Source organism: Scylla paramamosain, chromosome 6 (genome assembly GCF_035594125.1).
Source record: "Scylla paramamosain isolate STU-SP2022 chromosome 6, ASM3559412v1, whole genome shotgun sequence".
Lineage (NCBI taxonomy): Eukaryota > Metazoa > Arthropoda > Malacostraca > Decapoda > Portunidae > Scylla > Scylla paramamosain.
In genome coordinates, this window is record NC_087156.1 from 22,876,834 (window position 1) to 22,901,303 (window position 24,470).

At 37.5% G+C, this 24,470-nt stretch overlaps 1 protein-coding gene and 1 long non-coding RNA gene across 8 annotated transcripts in view; one reads left to right on the forward strand and one right to left on the reverse strand.

Moving 5' to 3' along the window:
- The first annotated feature begins 98 nt into the window (after positions 1-98).
- Positions 99-21,995, forward strand: LOC135101439 (uncharacterized). The gene is made up of 4 exons (XR_010269273.1): positions 99-236; positions 3,489-3,925; positions 16,406-16,504; positions 21,862-21,995. It is a non-coding gene; the product is annotated as an uncharacterized LOC135101439 (long non-coding RNA).
- LOC135101432 (unconventional myosin-IXa-like) overlaps positions 5,179-24,470 on the reverse strand; it is an 88,704-nt gene continuing 69,412 nt past the window's right edge. For 3 of the 7 annotated variants that reach the window (XM_064005373.1, XM_064005376.1, XM_064005372.1), the window contains exons 30-32: positions 24,346-24,468; positions 23,561-23,882; positions 5,179-11,230 (exon numbers count right to left, since the gene is read on the reverse strand). In XM_064005373.1, coding sequence (XP_063861443.1) covers positions 11,112-11,230; positions 23,561-23,882; positions 24,346-24,468 — 564 coding nt within the window. In that variant the 3' untranslated portion in view covers positions 5,179-11,111. Of the gene's footprint in view, positions 11,231-13,203; positions 16,496-23,560; positions 23,883-24,345; positions 24,469-24,470 lie in introns of those variants that run through there. The other 4 variants (XR_010269270.1, XM_064005375.1, XM_064005374.1 and 1 more) reach the window with 4 other exon arrangements.

Sequence of the window (24,470 nt, forward strand, 5' to 3'; positions counted from 1 at the left end):
AGGTAATAATTATAAGATTCATCTTAAAGGGTAATTGTGCGACCTCACCACGTGCGAGATATGCCGCAATGCAGGAGGATTCGGTTTGAGATTTACTCCTTGGATTCACTACCGCCAAGTGTCAGGGATCAGCTGAGGTGGCCATATTGAATGGATGACCAGAGCAAGCTACGGAGATACTTACAGAAGATTTCCGGCAAGGAGGCTATAGTCTATGGAACCCGGCTCAAAGTCGTGTAAGCTAGCTAATGTGTTTGGTCGAGACTGGTTTCCATTTTATTCTTAAATTCATATTTCCTATTGGTTTTGCCACACTGTTTAGCTCTCTTTCTAAATTCCTTGACATTTCTTGCATCTATCACACATTCTGGTAGACTTCCAGGAGATTTATACAACTATTGCAAAAAAGTATTTTCCAATATTCAGTCGTGGCCTATTGAATATCTTATTGTTCTTTCCTCTTGTCCTTGAGTCTTCCTGCAGCTCAAACAAATCTCCACAGACGTCCTTGCCATACATACCATGAATAATTGTATTCGCTTTTATCATGCCCCCAATAGAGTCAATAGGCCAGAGTTTGTAGTTTCACTTTAAGTCCTTCACTATATGGGAATACCCTCAATGTTGGAACTAACTTAGTGGCACTTCTCAGTACATTTTCAAGGACTGTTAATATCCTTTACCTGGTAAAACAACAGTTTAACACAATACATCCAATCTTCCATTTTCGTATGCTTCTCATCCCAGGTACTATCTGCAGGACATAAAGTCTTTAGAACGGTGTCCCAATGAGCAGTACCTCGCTGCGGAGTCCCATGGTAGAATGAATGTAGAGTGGCAGTGCGCCATCATGCTTGGTACAAGTAGCGACGACACATCACAGAAAAAAAGAATAAAACTTTCCTCTACAATAAGATAGACCTCCTGATGGACTAGTCCAAGAAAGATTCGGCTACATTCTTCCAATTAAAATTAAGTGTACCTGCCCCCCCCATAAACCACAACAACTTATCTATAGCCATTTGTCTCACTGTGATGGACCTTCCACCTCCTGGTTTAACATTCCCACCCACCACCAAGGAACTGTCAGAGGCACTCAAAACACTAGCCCCATACAAGGTGGCAGGTTCCAACCAATCCCATATGATTCCTAAACAGACGAAGGAATCTCTTCTAAATCTATTCAATCAGAGCTGCTTAGCAGGACAATATCCAAAAGCAATGGAAAATCACCGCCCTCCTCCCATTCCCAATCCTGGTAAATACCAAACCAACCCCTCCAGTTATCATCCTTTTGAACCCCTCCCATCCCTCAGCAAGCTAATGGGCCGAATGGATGGCTCTTGATTATGGTGGTGGGCAGGAACAAATAAAATATTCCAAGGAGAACAATGTGGCTTTCACCCTGGTAGGACTATCCTAGATGACCTTCACCAGCTGGAAAATCTCATGCACACAACTTACAGACAAACAAGTCATACGCTCCCTGTTCATTGACCAGTGCCTTTGATTCAGCCTCTCACAAAGGGATTCTATATAAACTATCAACCATGGGTGCGTAGGGAATCCCTCTCTCTTAGCTCCACCATTTTTTCACTGAGAGATCCTTCAGTGTATCTGTTGGTGGTGCCTTATCCATCTCCAGGCCCATACAGAAAGGAGTGCCACAAGGATCTGTATTAAGCCCCTTTTTATTCAAAGTACATTTAGCTGACATTCCATGCCCAACAGGCACCTCTTTCCTCATATACAGTAAAATCCCTCTCATCCGGCATTCGAGTATCTGGCAGCCTCAAGTATCCAGCACATTTTTCCCCGAGCCTTAAAATCAATAAAAAATCAATGTGTACTCATAAAATCGATTAAAATTCCCGCGCAAGGCATACTTTGTCCCCTTGCCACCAGAGCACACTGCTTCGTGCCACCCACGGCCCACTGCACTGTGTTTACTCAGTGACTCAGGCAGCCCCGCGTGTGCACTGTTTATCGCCTGACGCCTTCATCATGCCTAAAGTTGTAGAAAAGAGGAAGCGTGTTGTGCTTACACTTAAGCAGCTGATCAGATCAGCTGATCTTTGTTATGGTAAAATGCGTGAGTGTAGGGTGGTGATTGTGGACATAATTTCACTTCTATTCAAGTATCCGGCAATATTCAAGTATCCGGCATGCCGGCGGTCCCGTTGATGCCGGATAAGAGGGATTTTACTGTATGCTGATAACATGACACTGATCAGCAAGACTTACACCCTTGGTGAGACACAACTCCTCCAGCCAGGAATATACTCTTACACTGAATCACCTCATGGGATCTACAAGTCAACTTGCTCAGCAATGCTCACACCCTTGGTGAGGCACAACAACTCCTCCAGTCAGGAATAAATACACTCCAACACTGGATCACCTTCTAGGGTCTACAAATCTACTCCCAGAAATGTGTTCTTATGTGCTTCACACTCAAATGAAGCCTTCCCTTCCTACCTGTCATCACATTAAACTTATCTCACCCACTCATCTGTGGTGAGAACACACATTCCTGGGTCTCCAACTAGATGGACCAGTACTGACATTGAAACATCACATAAAATATTTAAAGATGACATGTATCAAAAGCTTGCACATTATGAAAAGCCTTGCAGAAGCACACAGTGAGGCACTTCCCAGGAGGTTCTCCTACACTTTTATAGCATTAATTTTAAGCAAAATACAATATGGCAGCACACTCTTCAACTCTGCACCCTACTCTATGTTAAGTAAACTAAATATCATTCAGAGCACCACACTATGGCTAGCCCTAGATGTCTTTCAATCCTCCCTAACAGTTTCCCCACAGGCAGAGGTTGAACTCATCTCACTTGAATGGGGGATGCTGCCACTATAATTAAACAATATTCCATCATCTCATGGACCTTCCTCCATCACATCCACTAAGTGTCCCTTCACCCATGACCATATTCCTCCCAGTGATTCTACCTGACCTCTCAGCTCCCATGCCCCATTCCTGGTCGTTGTCTTTCACTCCTTCAAATCTCCATTCCACACATCTCCTCACCCATTTCCAATCCCTGCTGTCTCACATTATCCTCCCTGGTCTTCACACCACTTCAGCCTTTCCCTTCATGTCCCCCTCACAAAATTGCAAGGCAGAACTCTCACTCCCCAGTTATTCTTGGAAATTATGTCATTGCAATACAAAGGTTACACAAGGTTATACACCGACAGCTCCCATTCAAGCTCATCCATTTCTTTCTCTGCAACCATTTATGTAGATACTCTCTTCATATATAAAACATGGCATCTAGATGGTCTCCCAGCTAAATTATATTTACAATATTAGGACCCCTATCCTTCATCACAGACACTCTAACTCCCTAGCCTATAACCATTCTCTTAGATTCACAGGCTATCCTCTCTCTACTCAGATTATCACACCCAACATCCCAGACAATTAGTATTGGAGTCACAATCACTCCTGACATCTCTTTTCCCAGGGACATGTCATCTGCTTCCAATGGATCTCCTCCCATGTTGAAATCTGAGGAAACACAACAGCCCAATCATCCACAGAAGTGACTCCTAACCCTCTTGAACTACATAGTTTTTCCCTCTCCATCCTGCACTCCTACAGAACCTTGTGGAATGAATCCATATACCAAGACCTCTTGCGAACCTCCTTGGGAACGTACACGACTGACTCCTCCCCACGAACTGGGGTTTGTTCCCCTCCCCACACTGTGTATTGGACACAGCCATGATCAGAATAGGAATAGGTCATGCAGATCCAGCTGCACATCTCTTCAGACTACAATTAGTCCTGGATTCATACTGTAAATGGTACTCATCAATAGAAGACACAGTGGAGGACTTCTTATTGCAATGTCCACATTTCTGTTCTTGCACAGCCCATCACAACCATGTCTAGAATAAAGTAAGTCCTTTGTGTATTGCACTGCAAATTTAGATTTGCTTATCAATATTTTCTGAAAGTTTCTCACTTGTTTGTCAGATCCTGATTTTTTGTTTTTTTTTCTTCTTTTCATCCCTTCTTTTCATCCCTGATGAAATGATGCTTCATTCCATTATTATTAGTTTTCTTCTCCGTGTGTGTGTGTGTGTGTGTGTGTGTGTGTATGTATGTATGTACCTAGTTGTATTTACCTAGTTGTGCTTTATGGGAAAAGAGGTATGCTCGTGCTATTCCATCTCCATATCTTTTAATATCCAACTTAGCCTTGAATCCATGTATACTTTCTGCATTTACTATCTCCTCATCCAGACTGTTCCATACATCAATACTTCTATATGGGAAACTATACTTTTTGACGTCTCTTCTACAAGCACTCCTCTTCAGCCTCTTCCCATGTCCTCTAGTGTCCCGTGTATCCCAGACCATTAAGTCACTCCGGTCCACCTCATCTACTCCCTCATATGCTTTATATATCACAATCAAGTCTCCCCTTTCTCTCCTCTTTTCCAACATTGGTAGATATAGCCTTTCCAGTCTTTCTTCGTATGACAAGTCCCTGATACTTGGTACCATCTTCATAGCTGCTCTTAGAACTCTCTCCAACTTCCTTATATCCTTTTCTTGTATGGCAACCACACTACTGCTGCATATTCTAGTCTAGGTCTTATCAGCGATATGATCATCTTCCTGACCATCTCTTCATCCATATATGCAAAGGCCTGCCTTATTCTTCTCAACAAGTTATAGGTTTCTCCTGTAATTTTGCTAATATGTCTCTCCGGGGTCAGGTTCCCAGTCACTGTAACACTGAAATCCTTTTCCTCTTCTGCTCCACTCATCCTGACACCATTCAACACATAATTTCCTTTTACTATTCTTGTACTTTTTCCAAATTCTATTACCTTACACTTCTTTAAATTAAATTCCATTTCCCATCTATAACTCCACTCTGATATTTTGTTAAGGTCTTCTTGTAATGTTCCGTTTGTGTGTGTATGTGTGTGTGTGTGTGTGTGTGTGTGTGTGTGTGTGTGTGTGTGTGTGTGTGTGTGTGTGTGTGTGTGTGTGTGTGTGTGTGTGTGTGTGTGTGTGTGTGTGTGTGTGTGTGTGTGTGTGTGTGTGTGTGTGCACCTGTGTGTGTGTGTGTGAGCATGAGAGAGAGCAAATATTCTATATAGCCTACTATAGGTATTATGCCACAATAAAGACAAAACTTGGATATTTCCATGAGTTTATTGCATGTAGTTTTCATATTTTATCACATAGTTAAGAAATTGGCGGTCAAAAACTTCACTTCAATAGGTTTAGTATTATGCAGTTTCAAAATTTCCATATTTAAAGCATATCATGGATTCTACACAGTAAGCAATGCAAGAATGTGGATCACACATCAAAATTATGATAAAAAGTCTTTGGCTTTGCAGGCTAATTTTAATTACTTTCTTTTCAACATTTAAGCCATCCAAGTACAGAACATGTTCCACCATATTTCTTACCCTAGTTAACAGCTTGGATCTTTTCAGTTAAATCTATATATAGTAGACTGACTTTACATACATGTAGACATGAGTATTCCTTTTTTTATACATCATTGTTAACAAGGCTCCAACTACACTGTTCAATAGGTCTTGTGATACTTGCCTAGGGGTTAACATAGAGATAACAGGAAGATCTTTGCTAACACTGGAATAAAAAAAAAAACTGTGTTTCTTCTCTGTTTTTCTGTATGCTACCCCCTGGATGAGCTATTTCCATTTCTAAACAAATTACTTATTTTGTAAGATAAAAATAAATAAAAATGTAAATACATGCATGTACAAATTATGAACTGCTTTTCTTAAACTTAAAACATATAGTTTCATTTAATCTTTTAGACTGGAAGGTACTTGCACATCACATTTATATATATCACCATATGAACATCAGCACATGTATTTACATAAAAAAAAATTTTTGTTTTGCTAGCTTTTCATATTAATTGCCATTTTTTTTTCCATCTGTGGCCAAACCCTGTAATGCAGAGAACTCATATCATAACTGGTATTTAGCTATCTGGTATTTTCAAGCTAGTTACTAGCACTAGCCAAATAAAACAAATAAGTAAATAAATAAAGTCAACAAAATGGTAAGAAGTCAATATGTACCATAAATAACTAAGGAAATTCCTAAAGCAGATTCTCTCTCTCTCTCTCTCTCTCTCTCTCTCTCTCTCTCTCTCTCTCTCTCTCTCTCTCTCTCTCTCTCTCTCTCTCAAGCTGATAAAAGATAGGCTAGTAAAAGTCTGTTAATCCAGTCACTAGTAGTTGATTGTTTGATTTTTAATGTGGCTAGAGACAATCAAATGCTTTCTCATACTGTTATTTCCCTCAGGTGGAAGTTAAATGAACTTGTGATGAAAGGATTTCCTCCTGTCTGTTTCATAAAATGTCTACTGCTGAGCTGCTATCATCTATTTCAGTACACAAGTTTAGATGCTGAAACCTGGAAACTGGGCACAGTTACTGACTGGAAAGCCAGAATCAGTTGTGCATGTCAAAGTGTAATCAGTCTTATATTACGAACTACACTCAACAGTCCCAATGATAAATATCATACCCCATTTATGAGTAATAATACTCCTTATATTTTCTCAGCTGTATTGCCATATGAAAATTATCAGAAACTCATAAATTATGATTGGTAAGAGTTTGTTCACTTCAGAAAATTATATATATATATATATATATATATATATATATATATATATATATATATATATATATATATATATATATATATATATATATATATATATATATATATATATATATATATATATATATATATATATATATATATATAGTTTGTGGTTAAGTGTCAGAGTGTATGTTTGTGTTTGTTTATAGGATAGGTGTATATTGTACTTTTCTTAGGAATATACAACATAGCCAAATATTAAAGATTACATACGTTGGTCATCAATCAGTGGGCAGCAGAATAAGGTTTAAGTTACAAACTTTATATTTTATGTTCATCACCATGCTGTAGAGTTGCATTTTACCCTTGCTATTATAGATGGCTGTTAGTTTTATTTCCACTGAGGTGAAAATTTTGTTTTAAAAGCCAACATAGGTATATGATACCATTCACTAGCATAACACTTCTAATAATCTGCCACAAGAGTGATCTGCAAACCAGATTAACAGACACTCATATTTCATAGAAGGACAGAACTTCACTACTTTGAATCCCCTCCCTCATAGACTAAACAGGGAGGTGAAGAAATATTTGCATTCAGTAGATTATGGAATGAGTCCATGACCTAGGACAATTAAGTGATTTATATATAAGCAGCATTAAACACTGCAAAATGTTGTTAATGTTAATTATGAAATGGCAATCTAATTTGTGAAGCTCCTGTGCTTCTATGTTGCACGATCTATTTGCATCCCTAATTTTTAAAAAAAAGCACTTGTGGATTCAAGGGAATGCAGTAAGTTTTATAAACTTTACTTAATTAATATTACTTGTATACCCTATGTTCCTAGGTTAGCAAGAAGTATAGCTTGGCACAAGCTGGGTGTATACAAGGATAGCATATCAGACACATCATTTTCCAATGACTATATAGTATACACTCATCTAAGCCATCTCACAAAACATTACACTTCATTTAACTTCAACTTGTGCTTACTCAGTCTTTAATTCAACCTCTTCAATAATCCAGATATACATATTTAACTTAATTTATTTTTATTTTATGATTACTCAACTTTTTAATTATAATTTGCCTCTTCAATATTTTACATTATTTATTCTCATAATGGGTTATGACAGATCTATAACAGGATATAGTAATCTTACAGTAATATTGTGCATTAACATCAGTCCTGTTTTCTGTTATGTGTTGGTCTGAGTAAAGAATTCTAGTTTATCATGTAAGAAGACTGAAATCTGAGTGGAACCAAATGTTGGAAGTCGAATGCATCATCCACCATGCATGTGATACATAACTTGCTAGATCTGCAGAGCATCCTTGAGATGAAGGAGTTTATTTGTTATGGAAGAAGCTGCTGATGTGCTGCAGTAAGAGGACATCTTTGTACAGTCTTTGTGGACAGAAGTCAAATTCATGAGTGACAATATACAAAATGTCTTTAATAAGATTAACCCTTAAAGGACCAGCAATGGTGGTGATTTTCACCCCACTAGGACAGGCCCTTCACCGCTAAACGTTGAAAATAGCCTGTATTCACATACACTGTAAACTTAGCTTGCAATGAAGAGCAAATTAAATAGACTTTGTACTCAACATAAAGTCGTCATCTTTCTAACAATGCCATCCAGATGTCTGTATGTGCAGTGGTTATGGAGAGAGTAAGTTGAAGATAAGGAACTTGTGGAGGGAGCAAGTCACTTGCCTGTCATGCGTCTATTTCACCTGACTGGATATGGTTAGTGCCTAATGAAAATGAGTGCCCTAAGCTCTCTTCACACATGCTAACAGTTTATTGAATTCCCACCTTATTGCACTCTCATTGAGATATGTAGCAAGTGGCCAGATGCAAGCAGGTAATATGCATAGCACTGAGGTGCAAGGGTGGGGGGGAGCAAGAAGGGAATCAGACTCATCAGGATCACTATCAATGGACATGGTGAGAGCAGGGCAGAGACTGAGAGATTAGCTTAACTAGCTCATGTACAGTAAGAACAATGACTGAACTACAAAAATTGACAAAAAGTAGCTAATTTTTACTTAAAAATCACAAAGCAGTTATAACCACCTCCAGTCCTCATCTGGTAAAGTGACTATAGCCCTGCCCCAGTCCTTTATGATTTAATCTCTGAGCAAAACCAGCAGTAGCAGCCACAACTGCACTGTATTAATGATGAATTGGGTTCCATAATTCTTTACCTTAGTCAAACTATGAAAAATCAAATACATTTTATAGCAACCGTTATTCAGACTTTTGTGCATTGTTGTATATGTTTGCTTCCTACATTATTATGGTGAGTCTCCCCAATACAAACTTGTTAACAAGGCCTCACCAACCATCAGTACAATGTGGCTATGATCACAGCCTTTGATCATGCTAAAAAGTAATCAATCATGGCTAATATGTAAAGTGTCACTCCTAAACTTAACCAATGTCCACAAAGAGCCCACAAAAATTACACTCCATACCAATAATAAAAGGTGACAGCAACAAAGCAGTAGCGACATCTCAAAAGGAAAAATTTATGTAGTTCTGCACAACATGGCATCTTCATAACCTCCATGCACATTTTTTATGAGATACTATTAGCAATTATGGGAAAGTTTGGGTTGTTCACAATGCTTTAACTTTTTATAGAAACATTTTTTAAATAGAATATTGTCTAGTGTAAAGAGAAAAGAACAAAGCCATGAAAAAGATTTTTTTTTCTTTCAAGTAGAAATGTTTTTTACAACCAAGCTTGCCTGATAAATTATGTATCAAACTGACAGTTCAAATCTCTGGCATACCAGAATCACAATGGAGGCAGATATGTAGAGCCTTCACTATATTACATATTTTTTGGGTTTGTATTCGAGTACAAAATTAGATTTGGAAACTGAAATCTTTAAATTATGAATGAACATGATTTCACATCTGGATCTGATTAAACACATTTATGCATGATGACTAGGAGTACAAGATTGAACACTTATGCATAAGAATGGTTATAATATTCATTAAAAGATTAAAATAATGTTCAATGAAAATGAAAATGGCAAGAAATGGCATCAAGTTCCATAAAAGTAAACAAAATTATCAACAAAATTTTCTGATAGAGACAAGCAACAGTGCTTATAGTGCTAACAAGCAATTTTACTAATTATTTAAAATATAAAAATAATAAAATGGTTGCTCATCATTTCTTGAGTGAACAGTGCTGCAATCACAAGTGGACCGGTCACAAGTCTGAATACACTTCTACACACTTCTTAGTAACGTGGCCCCTTTGCTGCAGTGGGGGTGGTTAACCTTCATAAAGCTTATATATACATATAAGTATAGTCATTAAAAACATTGTACAAACCTAAAAATACTTACAGTCTGTTCTGCAGTAAGATCACAAATGAAAATATAATCTTTGAAGACAAGTAATGAGCAGTTCCTATTATTACAAACCACACTGACATTGTGACTCACCTTACATTAATAAAGTATCTGTATCTGAATCTGTTGAGTAAGAAAGGAACACAGCAACATCTTGTTCGCAGTTCTGGATTGTCAAGAAACGTATGCCTAATCTGCAACTGCTGGAAACTTCAGTGTCTTCTAAGGATTAGAAAAAATAAAATATTCTATCAGGAGACTGATTAACAAATAGTTAATGAACACAGTTTTAAGGTCAGTATATAAAAAACTTGGTACAAAAAAATTTGCAATCAAGATAATATGAAAATTTCTAAATTTGGAAAGACAGAACCATACTGATGTCTAGCAATATATGTACACCACCAATTTATTGGCAAATGATAATCCAACATCCTTCAGTTTAAACAAAATTACAAGTTGGAGATTGAAATTATTGTGATTGCCATATTGGTCCTCTTGGTGTCCTTGGATGCCATGTGCAGCACATGCTCACTTGTATATGCACCACAACTTGGCTCTTCATTCCTCAGTACTGTAAAATTTTTTGCTTATTTCTTACATTTAATCCTAACTATGGTTTCTAGAAGAGATGCAGATGTCAATAGTAGCAGTAGTATCAAACAATATTCCATATTCTCAGAAAAGTAAATACCCTGAAGAACTGGAGCATAGTTTCTTGGTACATATGCTGTGACAAATTTTATTTCTCATTTTCTTTTTTTTTGTGTGTGTGTGTGTGAAAATGTAGTTAAGTGGATGAAAGTGGACAAAAAGCTGCTGTTGTACATCATCATACATACTCACACATTATAATTTTCCAATGAACACACAATGATCAAGATAAAACAGATGCAGCTGGAAGACTTACACTCCACAATTTGACTGAGTTTATAAGTTATTATAAGTAATGGTTCAGAAGTCTGTTCATTAATTTTTATTATGAGACCATAGCTGGTATGGTTAGCCTGACAAGACTCTGGAACCAATCAAATTGGTAAATTAGTGGTGTACCTGTGCCAAAGTTGGGTGTGGGAGAAGTGATGCTAAACCATTACTGCATCATCACTGTAATCCTGGTGGAGCCTTGATGTAACACTTCCATCCTCATCACTCTTTTCTGTTTTCCAAGATACTGCTCCTCCCTTCTGTTTGCCTGTCACATCTGAGGGTAAATATTAATCATTTGAAGTACATATATTACTTTCAAGACTGAATAGCAAAAATACTACAAAAGGTGAAAAACATTTTCTTAAGGGAAAACATTAATATTTAAAAATAAATATTAAAACTCAAATGTGTGCACAATAGTCTTGACTGATATGCATCAAATATAATAATTAAAAATATTAAAGGTCAGACTCCCTCAAGTTAGAAAAAAGAACATAAAGGTATTGAAACACCACTCAAAACACCTAGGAATCAATTAAAATAAAAAGCTTGCTTTCAGTAAATTAGAGTGCCCATGGAAGGCAGATCTGAATATCAACAATTAAAGCATATTGCCATATAATGTTCATCTAGTTACAATACAGTCACTGCCACAATAATGCTACGTTTGTCTTTTTATCTGATACTTTCAAAGCACTGTAACCCCAATTCAATACAAAATGGTTAGGAACATACAGTACTAAAAAAAATAAATAAGTAAAAAAAAAAATAATAATCAGAAGAATAAATAATGATGAATAACCACACATGTAAAAGTGAGAGGGGTTGTGTTTTCTGACTGCTCCATTTGCAGTGACCAGGATGTGGAGTTTTCTACTTTACCAATATTATGGTTTCTACAGTTCCAGAGTGGTCATTTCTACATAAATATGGAGAAAGCCTAAAATTTTGGCATAGATGTAAGAAAGTGTACTGGCAAAGAAATATGGTGGTACCTTGACTTATAAGTCCACCAACTCATGAATTTTCTGAGTTACGAGCTGTCTCTCAGTTAATTTATTTTTTTTTTTTTTTTTTTTGTGTCGTGAACCAAATTCCAAGTTACAAAAGAGCTTCAGATGCGCTGCCGCTAGTTGGCACAGCAAACGCCACAACATACGCTCCGCATTCCTTGTCTCACTCATTAATTCACACACACACACACACAATATATATATATATATATATATATATATATATATATATATATATATATATATATATATATATATATATATATATATATATATATATATATATATATATATAAAACAAGAAGAGATTAAATGAAGGAAAGAGATAAGTTAACAGAGAGAGAGAGAGAGAGAGAGAGAGAGAGAGAGAGATACGTATAATGCCACTGCAGAGGGTGCAGCTAGCCTCTGTGAAACAAAAACCTTACCACCTTTCTAAAATATGCAGTTAACTGCATGTCAGCCAACTCTCCCACATTTTAAGATGTTCATAAAATAAAGCAAGTGTTCGATAGCCTTTTAGAGGCTGTTATACCCAAAATTCTGTAAAATGAGATTCATTATATCGAGGTTTACTGTATTTGGAAACATGTAACAAAAACAACTAGGGTGGTTTATTGGAGGCTGCAACAGATTAATGTCATTTCAATTACTTTCAATGAAGAAAACTGATTTGATATACAAGCAAATTGAGTTACGAGCTGTCACGGAATAAATTGAACTCACAAGTCAAGGTACCATTGTAACTTTGCAAACAGGGCAAGACAAATCAAACTTTATAGCATTAATGCTTGCTATCTATCTGATGATGAGTTTTAATTTAGTCCTTGGGAGTGTGCATGTATGTGTGTTTGTTTTCCCTGTAAGAGTATGTGGGTGTGGGAGGGGTGCCCACTCAACCACACTCTTGGCATGTAAATACTATAGGCATTTTCTTCAGTTCTCCTAAGAGCTTAGATTTTTAGCTCCTTGGAGCTCTGCCCACTTGACCACTGAAGATCAGACCAGCAGAGTTGCTTGGTGTGCTGCCCATGGAAAAGTGTCATACAATTCATTGGCAATGTGTCCCTCACAGAGACCCCAGTAGCTTTAACCATTCACTCCTTGAAGTTCATGCTATTTAGAAGTGAATAGTTGGTGTTCAAGGCCTTGTGATATTGTAAGTTGAATAAAAGTAATCATATAGGGCCAATTCTTTGCTTATTTCTGATCAAAGGAGAGACAGGCAAACACATCGGTTATTCTTATTTAATGGTTGTTACAGTTAAAGAACAGGCATATAATAACATGCCGTAGGCTGGTTAAGATATTCCAGATCAAAATGATGCCTGATGTTGGCAAAATATGACTAGTAAAACTTGCTGAATGGTAGTGTACATATAGCAGTTATGAAATGAAATGTCAAAATATCTCTTTGCTGGTATTTTCACACTATTTCTGCATTTTGGGTGCATTTCATCACTTAGGTATCCCTATTTATTATCCTAGTCTGTCTAGACAGGCTGCAAGTATTATAATAATATAACAAAATGTGTTATTAGCAGTTATGAAGCTAGGGGAAGGTGTGATATAGGGAGCACGTCTAGCAGCTGTCCAGGTCACAGGTCATTCACAGAAGTGAGAGTGAGGTTCCTTGTCCCACTCCTCAGATTCCATTATGTTAAGGGAACATTCTATTCCATGTATTGCTTCTTCAAACCTGTCCTACTTCATCACCTGTGCAAATACAACCCATTCTGCAGAGTATTTTAGTGGGAATTGATTGTATCAGTCATGACCTCACACTGCATTACAGCATTGTACCAAAACACAATGATGTGTTGGAAGTTGTAACTCAAGACAGGAAGCCTATTCAGATACCTTTATATGCCCTGCCAGAATGCCACATGTTGCTGGAAGGCTTGATTGTCCCATGCTCATTGTAAGCAAATGTTACTATTCACTTAATTTGAAACAATTCACGCTATATAGTTTTAATAATGGTTTTCACTCATGACTTGACTTGTATACAGATAATTCTGTATGTTCATGATTTTATTGAAAACAATACATGCACATTGGCTTGTTTTCAACTAACATGTCTGCATTGCTACTTGTGAATGGCTGTGTCTTTCACTCCACCCTGCTGCCTGCCCATTTCTACCATTGATTCCCAGGGGAGCTTAGGAAGCTTGCAGCCTGGGGGTAGTTATAAGGTTCTGAAGTTCCCAGGAGACCTGCACAAAAGGAATGCATCGGAAAATGCCCATTTCAGAGGCACTTGCAAAGAAACGAAGAAGACGCCTTATATTAAAGCAGCCACAGCCTGAAATGTGCATCACCAGCAAATGCAACAATATAGTAACGAAATGGTCAACATTTCATTGATGTTACTTATTATAAAACTGCCAAATCCATACATGCCAAAATTTTTGGTTGTACTTTATTCCATTATAAATCTATGAGATATGCTTAATCCCAATTAGTTGCATCTTGAGCTGTGCTTCACAGACTTCAGCTTATTTAAGTGCATCTACAAGTCTCAATGCTAATACATGTATCTTGATTTTTGCAGTAGCCATAGCTACCATGGTTTTCCTTGCTAGAGGGAAAAGAAAAGGAAAGAAGAAAAAGCCTCTAGTGTGCATTGATGAAACATGATTGTGTGACTAGGGAAGTAAAGAAAATAAGATGCATTGAGAAATAGGTGGCAGGGAAAGCTGGTAAGGGAAGCCTTGGACTATCTTTAAGTCTTAAAACTAAATTTTTCTACATTACCTAATTTCATTTGGATAAACACAGTTATTTCAAGGTTATGTTTCTAATAGTAATGACTTTAACAAGAAACATGCACAAACATATTTTCACATTACAAACTTTTATTGATCAAATATATATCTATTAAGAATTACGTACAGGAACAAACACAGAACAGAGTTGTCACTTATATTTTACATATTCATTAGGCTTTGTCTGGATAAAATAATAATAATAAACTAAAAGTCCCAAATCAGAAAAAATTGCAAAGTTAAAAAAAATTTCATGTCATTGAAAATGTACATATGTACTACAAATTACCTAATAGGGACACATTGGTGTTGGCTGTGAGAGGCTGCAATAGTTAGTTGCCATCTATCTGTTGAGTGTTGTACTTTTCTGTTTAGTTCTGAATTAAACCTTATCCATTAGCCAGTACAGGAGAGTGAGAAGTGAAGAAAGAAATAATTTTCAAACAAGAAAATGAAAGGTTATGGCATATGTAAGTATTGAATATTGTGGCTAAAATGGTTGGCTGCCGTGAAGCGTTTACTGATGTGCTGATATTTTTGGGGGATTTTGGCAAATGGAACCTGGCAAACTCAGGTATGATACAGGATATATATATATATATATATATATATATATAAACCTTCCTTTGTTTTCTATTTGAATTGCGTTTGGAGTACAGTCGAATATTGGCACTGATCCTGGAACGAAGTATACCTGATTACCTACATATATTTCAACAGATTCCATGACAAAATGAGGTCAAAGAATTGTATTTACTTAAATTATTATGTTGCAAAGGTATGTGGAATGTCTTCTCTTGCAATGCAATAAACGTCTGTTAACATGATATAATGTACCTAACTGCTTTGGAATGAAAATAATCTGGAACAGCAGTTAGAATAACTAAATTTTTTACATGTTATCATATTACTGCAAGTTTTGCATTTCAACATTTCAATGCTAGTTTCCCTTAAAAAAAAAAATGGAACTTGGGAAACTGGTATATTTTTTTGTTTATAATTTTGTCCATTATTGTGGAAAAAAAATAACAAATAAATAAAATAAGGCTATTTTTCCCTCTTATACCTTTCTAATGACTCTCTCTCTCTCTCTCTCTCTCTCTCTCTCTCTCTCTCTCTCTCTCTCTCTCTCTCTCTCTCTCTCTCTCTCTCTCTCCCCAATCTTAACCCTTGCATTTCTGTAGTTATAAAGTCACATTCTCAGATGTTTTGATAATGTATAATTTGTATCAAATTTGATCTTCTGATTAAGACTGTCTGTCTGTATCTCATATTTCATGATTGTAAAGTGGCAAAGTTTTTTATTATCAGTTTGCTTCCCTAGGCTTCCAGGTTGTTCCCATTATTCATCATCTCCCAAGCTTCACCCATGTAATCTTCATTTAAAAGCAGATAATATTTCTTTCTTGGTCTGCATCACATTATTTATTGGCATATCATGTTGCTTGGTGGCACATATAACCATCAAATGTAGCTTAGATTTATTCTTCTTTTTTTTTTTTATTTCCAATAAGCACTATCACAATGTATGATCATACAACATATAGGTATTGCTTTTGTTATCAGTGCACAAGTGTTGGAAATATATACAGTGCAGGTGGTCAGGTGCAAGTGATGTACCAAAACTACTGAGTGACTCAGAGATGAAGTTACATGTGATGCCTGCAGGGAGTGATGTTGTCGAGGAACCAGTGGACTCCAGCAGGTCATGGTGGAAACAGGCTGGGCAGCCTATGCTATGCATCTATCCTCAGCTGTCTGTTGAAAGTAAGTTGACATCTTTCAGCAACAACTCTGAATTAGTACAGGAACACTTCCCGAAGCAGGTCTGCTGCCAGTCTGGCAGGTCGTGCTGTTACACTGAAAAGGGGCATCAACTCATTCACCCTTGTTGGTCACCCCTGATCTGATTACAGCTTTGGCCTTCTCCAAATTTATATCTTTTGCATCAAGTTTTATATCTATTAAAAATATTAATTCTCATCCATTCTTTCTCTATGAGTTTCTATATATATTACATCCCTTCTAATTGGAAAAATGCCCTTGCCAATATTAATTTTTAGCTTTTGTAAATCCATTCATGAAAATGTGCTCATTGGTGTACATCTGCCAATATCCTAAATCTCTGTGTATAGTAAATGAAGTTGTACTATAAAAACTAATTATGCCAAAACAAACTATAATGCACAATGAAAATTATTTTTTTTATGCTGAAATAAGTAAGCTGATAAATCTTCACATTATTATGTAAGTCAGTTGTGGAGCATTCTCTATCATTCATATTGATTTGTGCCAGCAAATATGAACCCAACAAACCCAAAAATGACAAATGTGCAGTCAAATGTTTTATTTGTATATGTGCAGCAGGAAACAGCCCTGCTTCATTGTTGGAGTCAGTTAAAAACTGCAGCTTTTGCTTTATCTTCACTTGGTAGCATTTTGAGCAGTTGTTTGGAGACGTTTTACTTTTAATGCTTGTTAAAAAGTGACTATCAATTACCAAGAGCTTAATTATGTTTAATTTTGGAGCTTAGCAACTGTACTGTATGACAGTATACAATAAACCAAGATTTAATTAATCTTAATATAGTGAACAGTAAACTTGATGATTAAGCCTACTAAACAAACCTCACATTTAATGAACTCTAGGTTGTTATAAGCAGGTCTGCAAAAATGCAATAGAAATTCACTGAAATTTGAGTAATGTCGGGCACAAACATGTTATTGGGCATGGTATTATTGGTTGATGGTGTTACACATGGGTGGTGGACTGTAACAAGTCTTACCCCATGGTGTACCCATGTTCCTGCCACCCACAGTTGCCACTGCTTGACAATGTATTGCAGAACAACTCACCATATAGTACAACAATCCTATTTCATTGAAAGGCCTCACTGTAACTACCAGGTGCAGTTTGTTTCACTGGGGTAGAATTATCAGCATTTTTCACAGCATTTTTTTTAGCCAATGATGCACATTTCTTTGTGACAGTCCTGTCTCACTAGAAATTTCCTTACACCCAAAACCACCCTTCTGGGGAGCCAATAAGGGCTATATTGGTATAAAATAATTGAGGCTTAAAAAGGAAGTGCTGCACTCTTTGGGCATAGGTGGGATAAATGTGATTACTCCTTAACATAGTCAACAGTCAAGTGATGGCAGAGTTATGACAGCTGATGAATGTTCAAACTGCTTGCCAATGTTGCCATATTTTCATATTGATCCCTTTATTTCAACTGAGCCAGACACTTTCCCTGCACTATGAAGCAATGGTTTGTTTATCATGCACACAACTTTCATTGGCAATAGGGTGTAGCTAACCATTATTATTGTTCTTTTCCTTCCTTTTGATCTTCTTTTAATTATCATTATTATTTTCATTACCATTACACATTACCAGAAGTAATTACAGAAGTAGTAGTAGTAGTCAGAGCTGTTGTTGTTGTAGTAGTAGTATCTCAGAACATGCCTGTGCTATAAGAAATTCACATAACAGGAACAATACATCCTATGCAAAAACAGAAAATGTAAACTGAGTCAGGAGTTGCGAATATTTTCTTCCACCTCCATCAAAATTTCACTCTACTAGAGACTACATCCTATATATTCTACACTAGATTTCACCGAAGAACCATGATTTTACCTCACTGAACGTTTCCCTTTGTGTCTCACAACACAAGGGGGCAGTCACAGCCTGCCCTCTAAAGACAACTCTCTTCCTCCACACAAAACTACAAGCACCTAATAACACACACACCCTTCACTCAAAAATTTTAAAATCATGGCGACTCCTACACCAGCCTCGGAGTCCCCATCTGCGGAGGGGACCATAAATGTCCCCAGGTTGGACTGCCTTTCTGTCGACGACCCTAAGTGTCTTGACACCCCCCTCAACTTTTTCTTCATTAACTTCTGCAACATTCGCGTTCTAAGATCTAATTTTCAATCTGTAGAACACCACCTCTCCTCTTCTAAACCTCATCTTCTTTTCCTCACTGAAACTCAGGTGTCTGGGGCAACTGACAGTAGCCCCTTTTCTGTTCCCTCCTACTTTCTCTATCCTCATTTTCGATCCAAAGCTGGATGCTGCGTTTATATGCGCAATGACTTAACCTGCTCTCGTGCCCACGCTCTTGAATCTTCCGAGTTTTCCACCATCTGGCTACGACTACAGAGTCATTCTCATACTAAATTTATCTGTGCTGTATACCTCTCTCCTAACTCCTCTGACTATAAGAAATTCTTTGACTACTTAACTTCCAAAGTGGAGCACATTCTGACCCTCTTCCCTTTTGCAGAGATCTCCTTTCTTGGAGACTTCAATGTTCACCACCAGCTTTGGCTTTCCTCTCCCTTCACTGACCATCCTGGTGAACTAGCCTACAACTTTGCTATCCTCCATGACCTAGAGCAATTGGTGCAACACCCTACTCGTATTCCTGACCGTCTTGGAGATACGTCCAACATTCTTGACCTTTTCTTGACCTCTAATCCTTCTGCTTATGCTGTCACCCTTTCTTCTCCGTTGGGCTCCTCCGATCACAATCTCATATCTTTATCTTGTCCTATCACTCCAATCCCTCCTCAGGATCCCCCTAAGCGAAGGTGCCTGTGGCGTTTTGCCTCTGCTAGTTGGGGGGACCTGAGGAGGTATTTTGCTGATTTTCCTTGGAATGACTACTGCTTCCGTGTCAGAGACCCGTCTTTGTGTGCTGAGCACATAACAGAGGTGATAGTGTCTGGCATGGAGGCGTACATTCCTCACTCTTTTTCTCGTCCTAAACCTTCTAAACCTTGGTTTAACACAGCTTGTTCTCGTGCTATACATGATAGAGAGGTGGCCCACAAAAGGTACTTAAGCCTTCCATCACCAGAATCTCATGCACTTTATATTTCTGCCCGGAACCATGCCAAGTCTGTTCTCCAACTAGCCAAAAACTCCTTCATTAACAGAAAATGTCAAAACCTTTCAAGATCTAACTCCCCTCGTGATTTCTGGCATCTAGCCAAAAATATCTCCAATAACTTTCCTTCTTCTTCTTTCCCTCCTCTACTTCAACCAGATGGCACCACTGCTATCACATTTATTTCTAAAGCTGAACTCTTTGCTCAAACCTTTGCTAAAAACTCTACCTTGGATGATTCTGGGCTTGTTCCTCCCTCTCCTCCACCCTCTGACTACTTCATGCCACCTATTAAAATTCTTCGCAATGATGTTTTCCATGCCCTCACTGGCCTAAACCCTCGGAAGGCTTATGGGCCTGATGGGGTCCCTCCTATTGTTCTCCGGAACTGTGCCTCCGTGCTTGCACCTTGCCTAGTCAAACTCTTTCAGCTCTGTCTGTCAACATCTACCTTTCCTTCTTGCTGGAAGTTTGCCTACATTCAACCTGTTCCTAAAAAGGGTGACCGCTCCAATCCTTCAAACTACCGTCCTATTGCTTTAATTTCCTGCTTATCTAAAGTTTTTGAATCTATCCTCAACAGGAAGATTCTTAAACATCTATCACTTCACAACCTTCTATCTGATCGCCAGTATGGGTTCCGTCAAGGCCGCTCTACTGGTGATCTTCTAGCTTTCCTTACTGAGTCTTGGTCATCCTCTTTTAGAGATTTTGGTGAAACTTTTGCTGTTGCCTTGGACATATCAAAAGCCTTTGATAGAGTCTGGCACAAAGCTTTGATTTCCAAACTACCCTCTTACGGTTTCTATCCTTCTCTGTAACTTCATCTCAAGTTTCCTTTCTGACCGTTCTATTGCTGCTGTGGTAGACGGTCACTGTTCTCCTCCTAAATCTATTAACAGTGGTGTTCCTCAGGGTTCTGTCCTGTCACCCACTCTCTTCTTATTATTCATTAATGATCTTCTAAACCAAACTTCTTGTCCTATCCACTCCTACGCTGATGATACCACCCTGCACTTTTCCACGTCTTTTCATAGACGTCCAACCCTTCAGGAGGTAAACATATCACGCAGGGAAGCCACAGAATGCCTGACTTCTGATCTTTCTAAAATTTCTGATTGGGGCAGAGCAAACTTGGTATTGTTCAATGCCTCAAAAATTCAATTCCTCCATCTATCAACTCGACACAACCTTCCAGACAATTATCCCCTCTTCTTCAATGACACTCAACTGTCCCCCTCTTCTACACTGAACATCCTCGGTCTGTCCTTTACTTATAATCTGAACTGGAAACTTCACATCTCATCTCTAGCTAAAACAGCTTCTATGAAGTTAGGTGTTCTGAGACGTCTCCGCCAGTTTTTCTCACCCCCTCAGCTGCTAACTCTGTACAAGGGCCTTATCCGTCCATGTATGGAGTATGCTTCACATGTCTGGGGGGGTTCCACTCATACTGCTCTTCTAGACAGGGTGGAATCAAAAGCTTTTCGTCTCATCAACTCCTCTCCTCTAACTGACTGTCTTCAGCCTCTCTCTCACCGCCGCAATGTTGCATATCTAGCTGTCTTCTACCGCTATTTTCATGCTTACTGCTCTTTTGATCTTGCTAACTGCATGCCTCCCCTTCTTCCGCGGCCTCGCTGCACAAGACTTTCTTCTTTCTCTCACCCCTATTCTGTCCACCTCTCTAACGCAAGAGTTAACCAGTATTCTCAATCATTCATCCCTTTCTCTGGTAAACTCTGGAACTCCCTGCCTGCTTCTGTATTTCCACCTTCCTATGACTTGAATTCCTTCAAGAGGGAGGTTTCAAGACACTTATCCACCAAATTTTTGACCACTGCTTTGACCCTTTTATGGGACTGGCATTTTAGTGGGCATTTTTTTTATTAGATTTTTGTTGCCCTTGGCCAGTATCCTTCCTACATAAAAAAATAAAAAATACCCTATTAATATCCTTGAAAAATATAAGCAAATACTAATAATCAGTCGCAGCCGCGACACAAACAAATAATCCACACTAGATCCTAAAGTAGCCTTGTGTCTTTCTTGGCTATTGTTGGTTGTACAAGGCTCAATATTTCATAAAACTGGCTCTTGCTGACTCATCCAATGTCTGCAGGCTTCTTCATCTTCATGACATAGCTCCTGCATCAGGTGCATCACTTCATCACTTCTTTTCACAAGCCACTTGCACCCTCACATTATTTTCTCTTTCAGAATGTTGCTTCAGTACATTCAGTGTCATTAGAGTCAAAACAGCCACACTCCAAGTGCAAACCGGGATGTGGAGAGAGACATCACCAATATTTGTTGTTGGGGAAATGCTTCAGGCGAGACTTTGTTATGAGAAGAAAGTGTGAGGCAAGTGTGACAAGTAGACAATGGTAACAGATTCACATATATCCATAATTCACATATATCCATAATTTTATAACCAGAGATCTACAAAAATTTGCTCAGTGTGATAACCAACTTGGAAGACTGTGGCTACCCTTGGTGTGACATGCAGGGTGACAGTGATCGGAAAACAAGGAGATGGGAGGATGGGGGGATATCATCATCACTAGCATCCAACTATCGAAGGACTGTAATGTGCCTCAGAGATCTAATGCATCACAACCTATGTTTCCTCAATATTCACTTTACTGACTCAACTAGCATAATAAAGAATTTTAAGTTATATTTATTTTGCTTACTGTGTAATAAATATAGCACAAAATTAAAAAAATGTGTTTTTGCAATCTTGATTGTACTCATAGTATTATCACTTCATTAAAACAGTTATCCTTTCTTTTCATCCTGATGAAACCATCTCACCCAGGCTCTGTGTTGATACAGGCGGGTAGCATGAATGGTATGTATGTATGTATGTATGTATGTATGTATGTATGTATGTATGTATGATAAGCTCCAAGATATTAAATAATTTCATTTTTCAGGAATTATTCAGCAAAATAAAAGTAAAAGATTGAGTGATCAGCAGAATGCAGTCCCATTTTTCCATTAATTTGTAAGTCCTAAAAATGGCTAATATACACTGACCATGTAACTGAGGTGGAGGAATCCCACTATACATCACCTCAAACCTGTAGCAAATGTTGCAGGTTAGAAATGTTGTTTACAAAACTTCCAGCTCTTCAAAGTCAAGCAATAATAATTTCTAAGGTTCAATGTGTGCTAACTATTCATGTCATACTTTCCACGGCCACTTTTTTTTTCTTATTTTCATATAACAAGAAATTTTTAAACATTTAAAAGAAACTTGAAATTAAGGTACATATGATGACTGATTTCAATGCTCATTATTACCAGCACGTTCAGTAGCACAATTACCATCTATCACTGAGGAATTTTATACACTCATGAACTGACTAGGCTGCTCAGTATATATATATATATATATATATATATATATATATATATATATATATATATATATATATATATATATATATATATATATATATATATATGTGTATATATATATATATATATATATATATATATATATATATATATATATATATATATATATATATATATATATATATATATGTGTGTGTGTGTGTGTGTACAAGGTCAACTCAAGTAGTTCCACAGGCAGCCAGTTGAATTAAATCAACATATTCATTGGTTGAAAAGTTATAGTATAGCATTACAGTACAAACTTCAAATCTTTAGGTGCATTTCCATGTAACAATTAGCATTAACATAATCACAGAAATTAGTACTACTGCTGAGAATAGTAACAATGAAATTTTCAGAAGCAACCACAAAGACAGCCATTAATTGTTCATATTCAAAATTATACTGTTATGGGTTAATTAGAGTCACAGAAGAGAGGGAGCTCACCAGGAAAAGAGAAAAGTTGTTAAGTTTATACTTTTTACTATTTAATTGAATTATTTCACCTTACCTGACAATAAAAGCGTATCTGAATCTTCACACCCTTGAAGTAAGGCTGTTAAAGGGACAGACATTCCAGATATATCTTCCATAGACCCAGCTAGAGACATATCAGTTGATAAAAGATCTTCCTCTGAGCTCACGCGTGCCAGGGTTGGTAGCTGGAGTTCCAAGCGAATTCTGGTGTCACGAAGATGCTCCAACCTTTCCTGCAAATCTTCTTCACTTGGATCAACAAATCCACTCAGCATGCTAGCAACTGATGAATCATGTGACAGAATGGAGGCTGTTGCCCCCTCTGTCTGAGAGACACATCTGCCGTATACCAGCGGCTGAAAAAAATTAATATCAGAAATACCTTATAAACTTACAAAGACATTCAATTACAGGCAAGTCATGTGTTACACAGGCAATTCAATGCATGAGAAACAAATAATACACAAACATACTTTCATGTTGTTCTAAGTATACAAACTCAGTTTCATTATTCTCAGTGAAATTCAATAAAAATGCAATGTAAATATATTTCTATGCATCTGTATACTTCCAGAGAGTACATGCATAATTAGGCATAAGGATTTGGCAACCCCCCTGTCCACCACAATGGTCTACTATTACTGTGCAGTCAGCCTGGGTGGACTAAACAGCCTGCCCTTAGACACAGTTGTAGAGTACACATTCCTATATTTTCTGCATGGGAAGTGACAGATGATGCTAGAAATATAATGAAAACTGAGATGAGAGGACTGTATTGGTTAGATGCATGTCCAGTACCAGAAATAAAAATGTTCAAACCTTTGATGAACGAATGCAATCCAGGCGTTCTCCAGCAGTAGCAGTTTCACTATCCACAGAGTCTATGTCTTGAAGAGTTATTTGCACCCGTCTCAGTTGCTGTGCTACTATTACTTCCATAACCT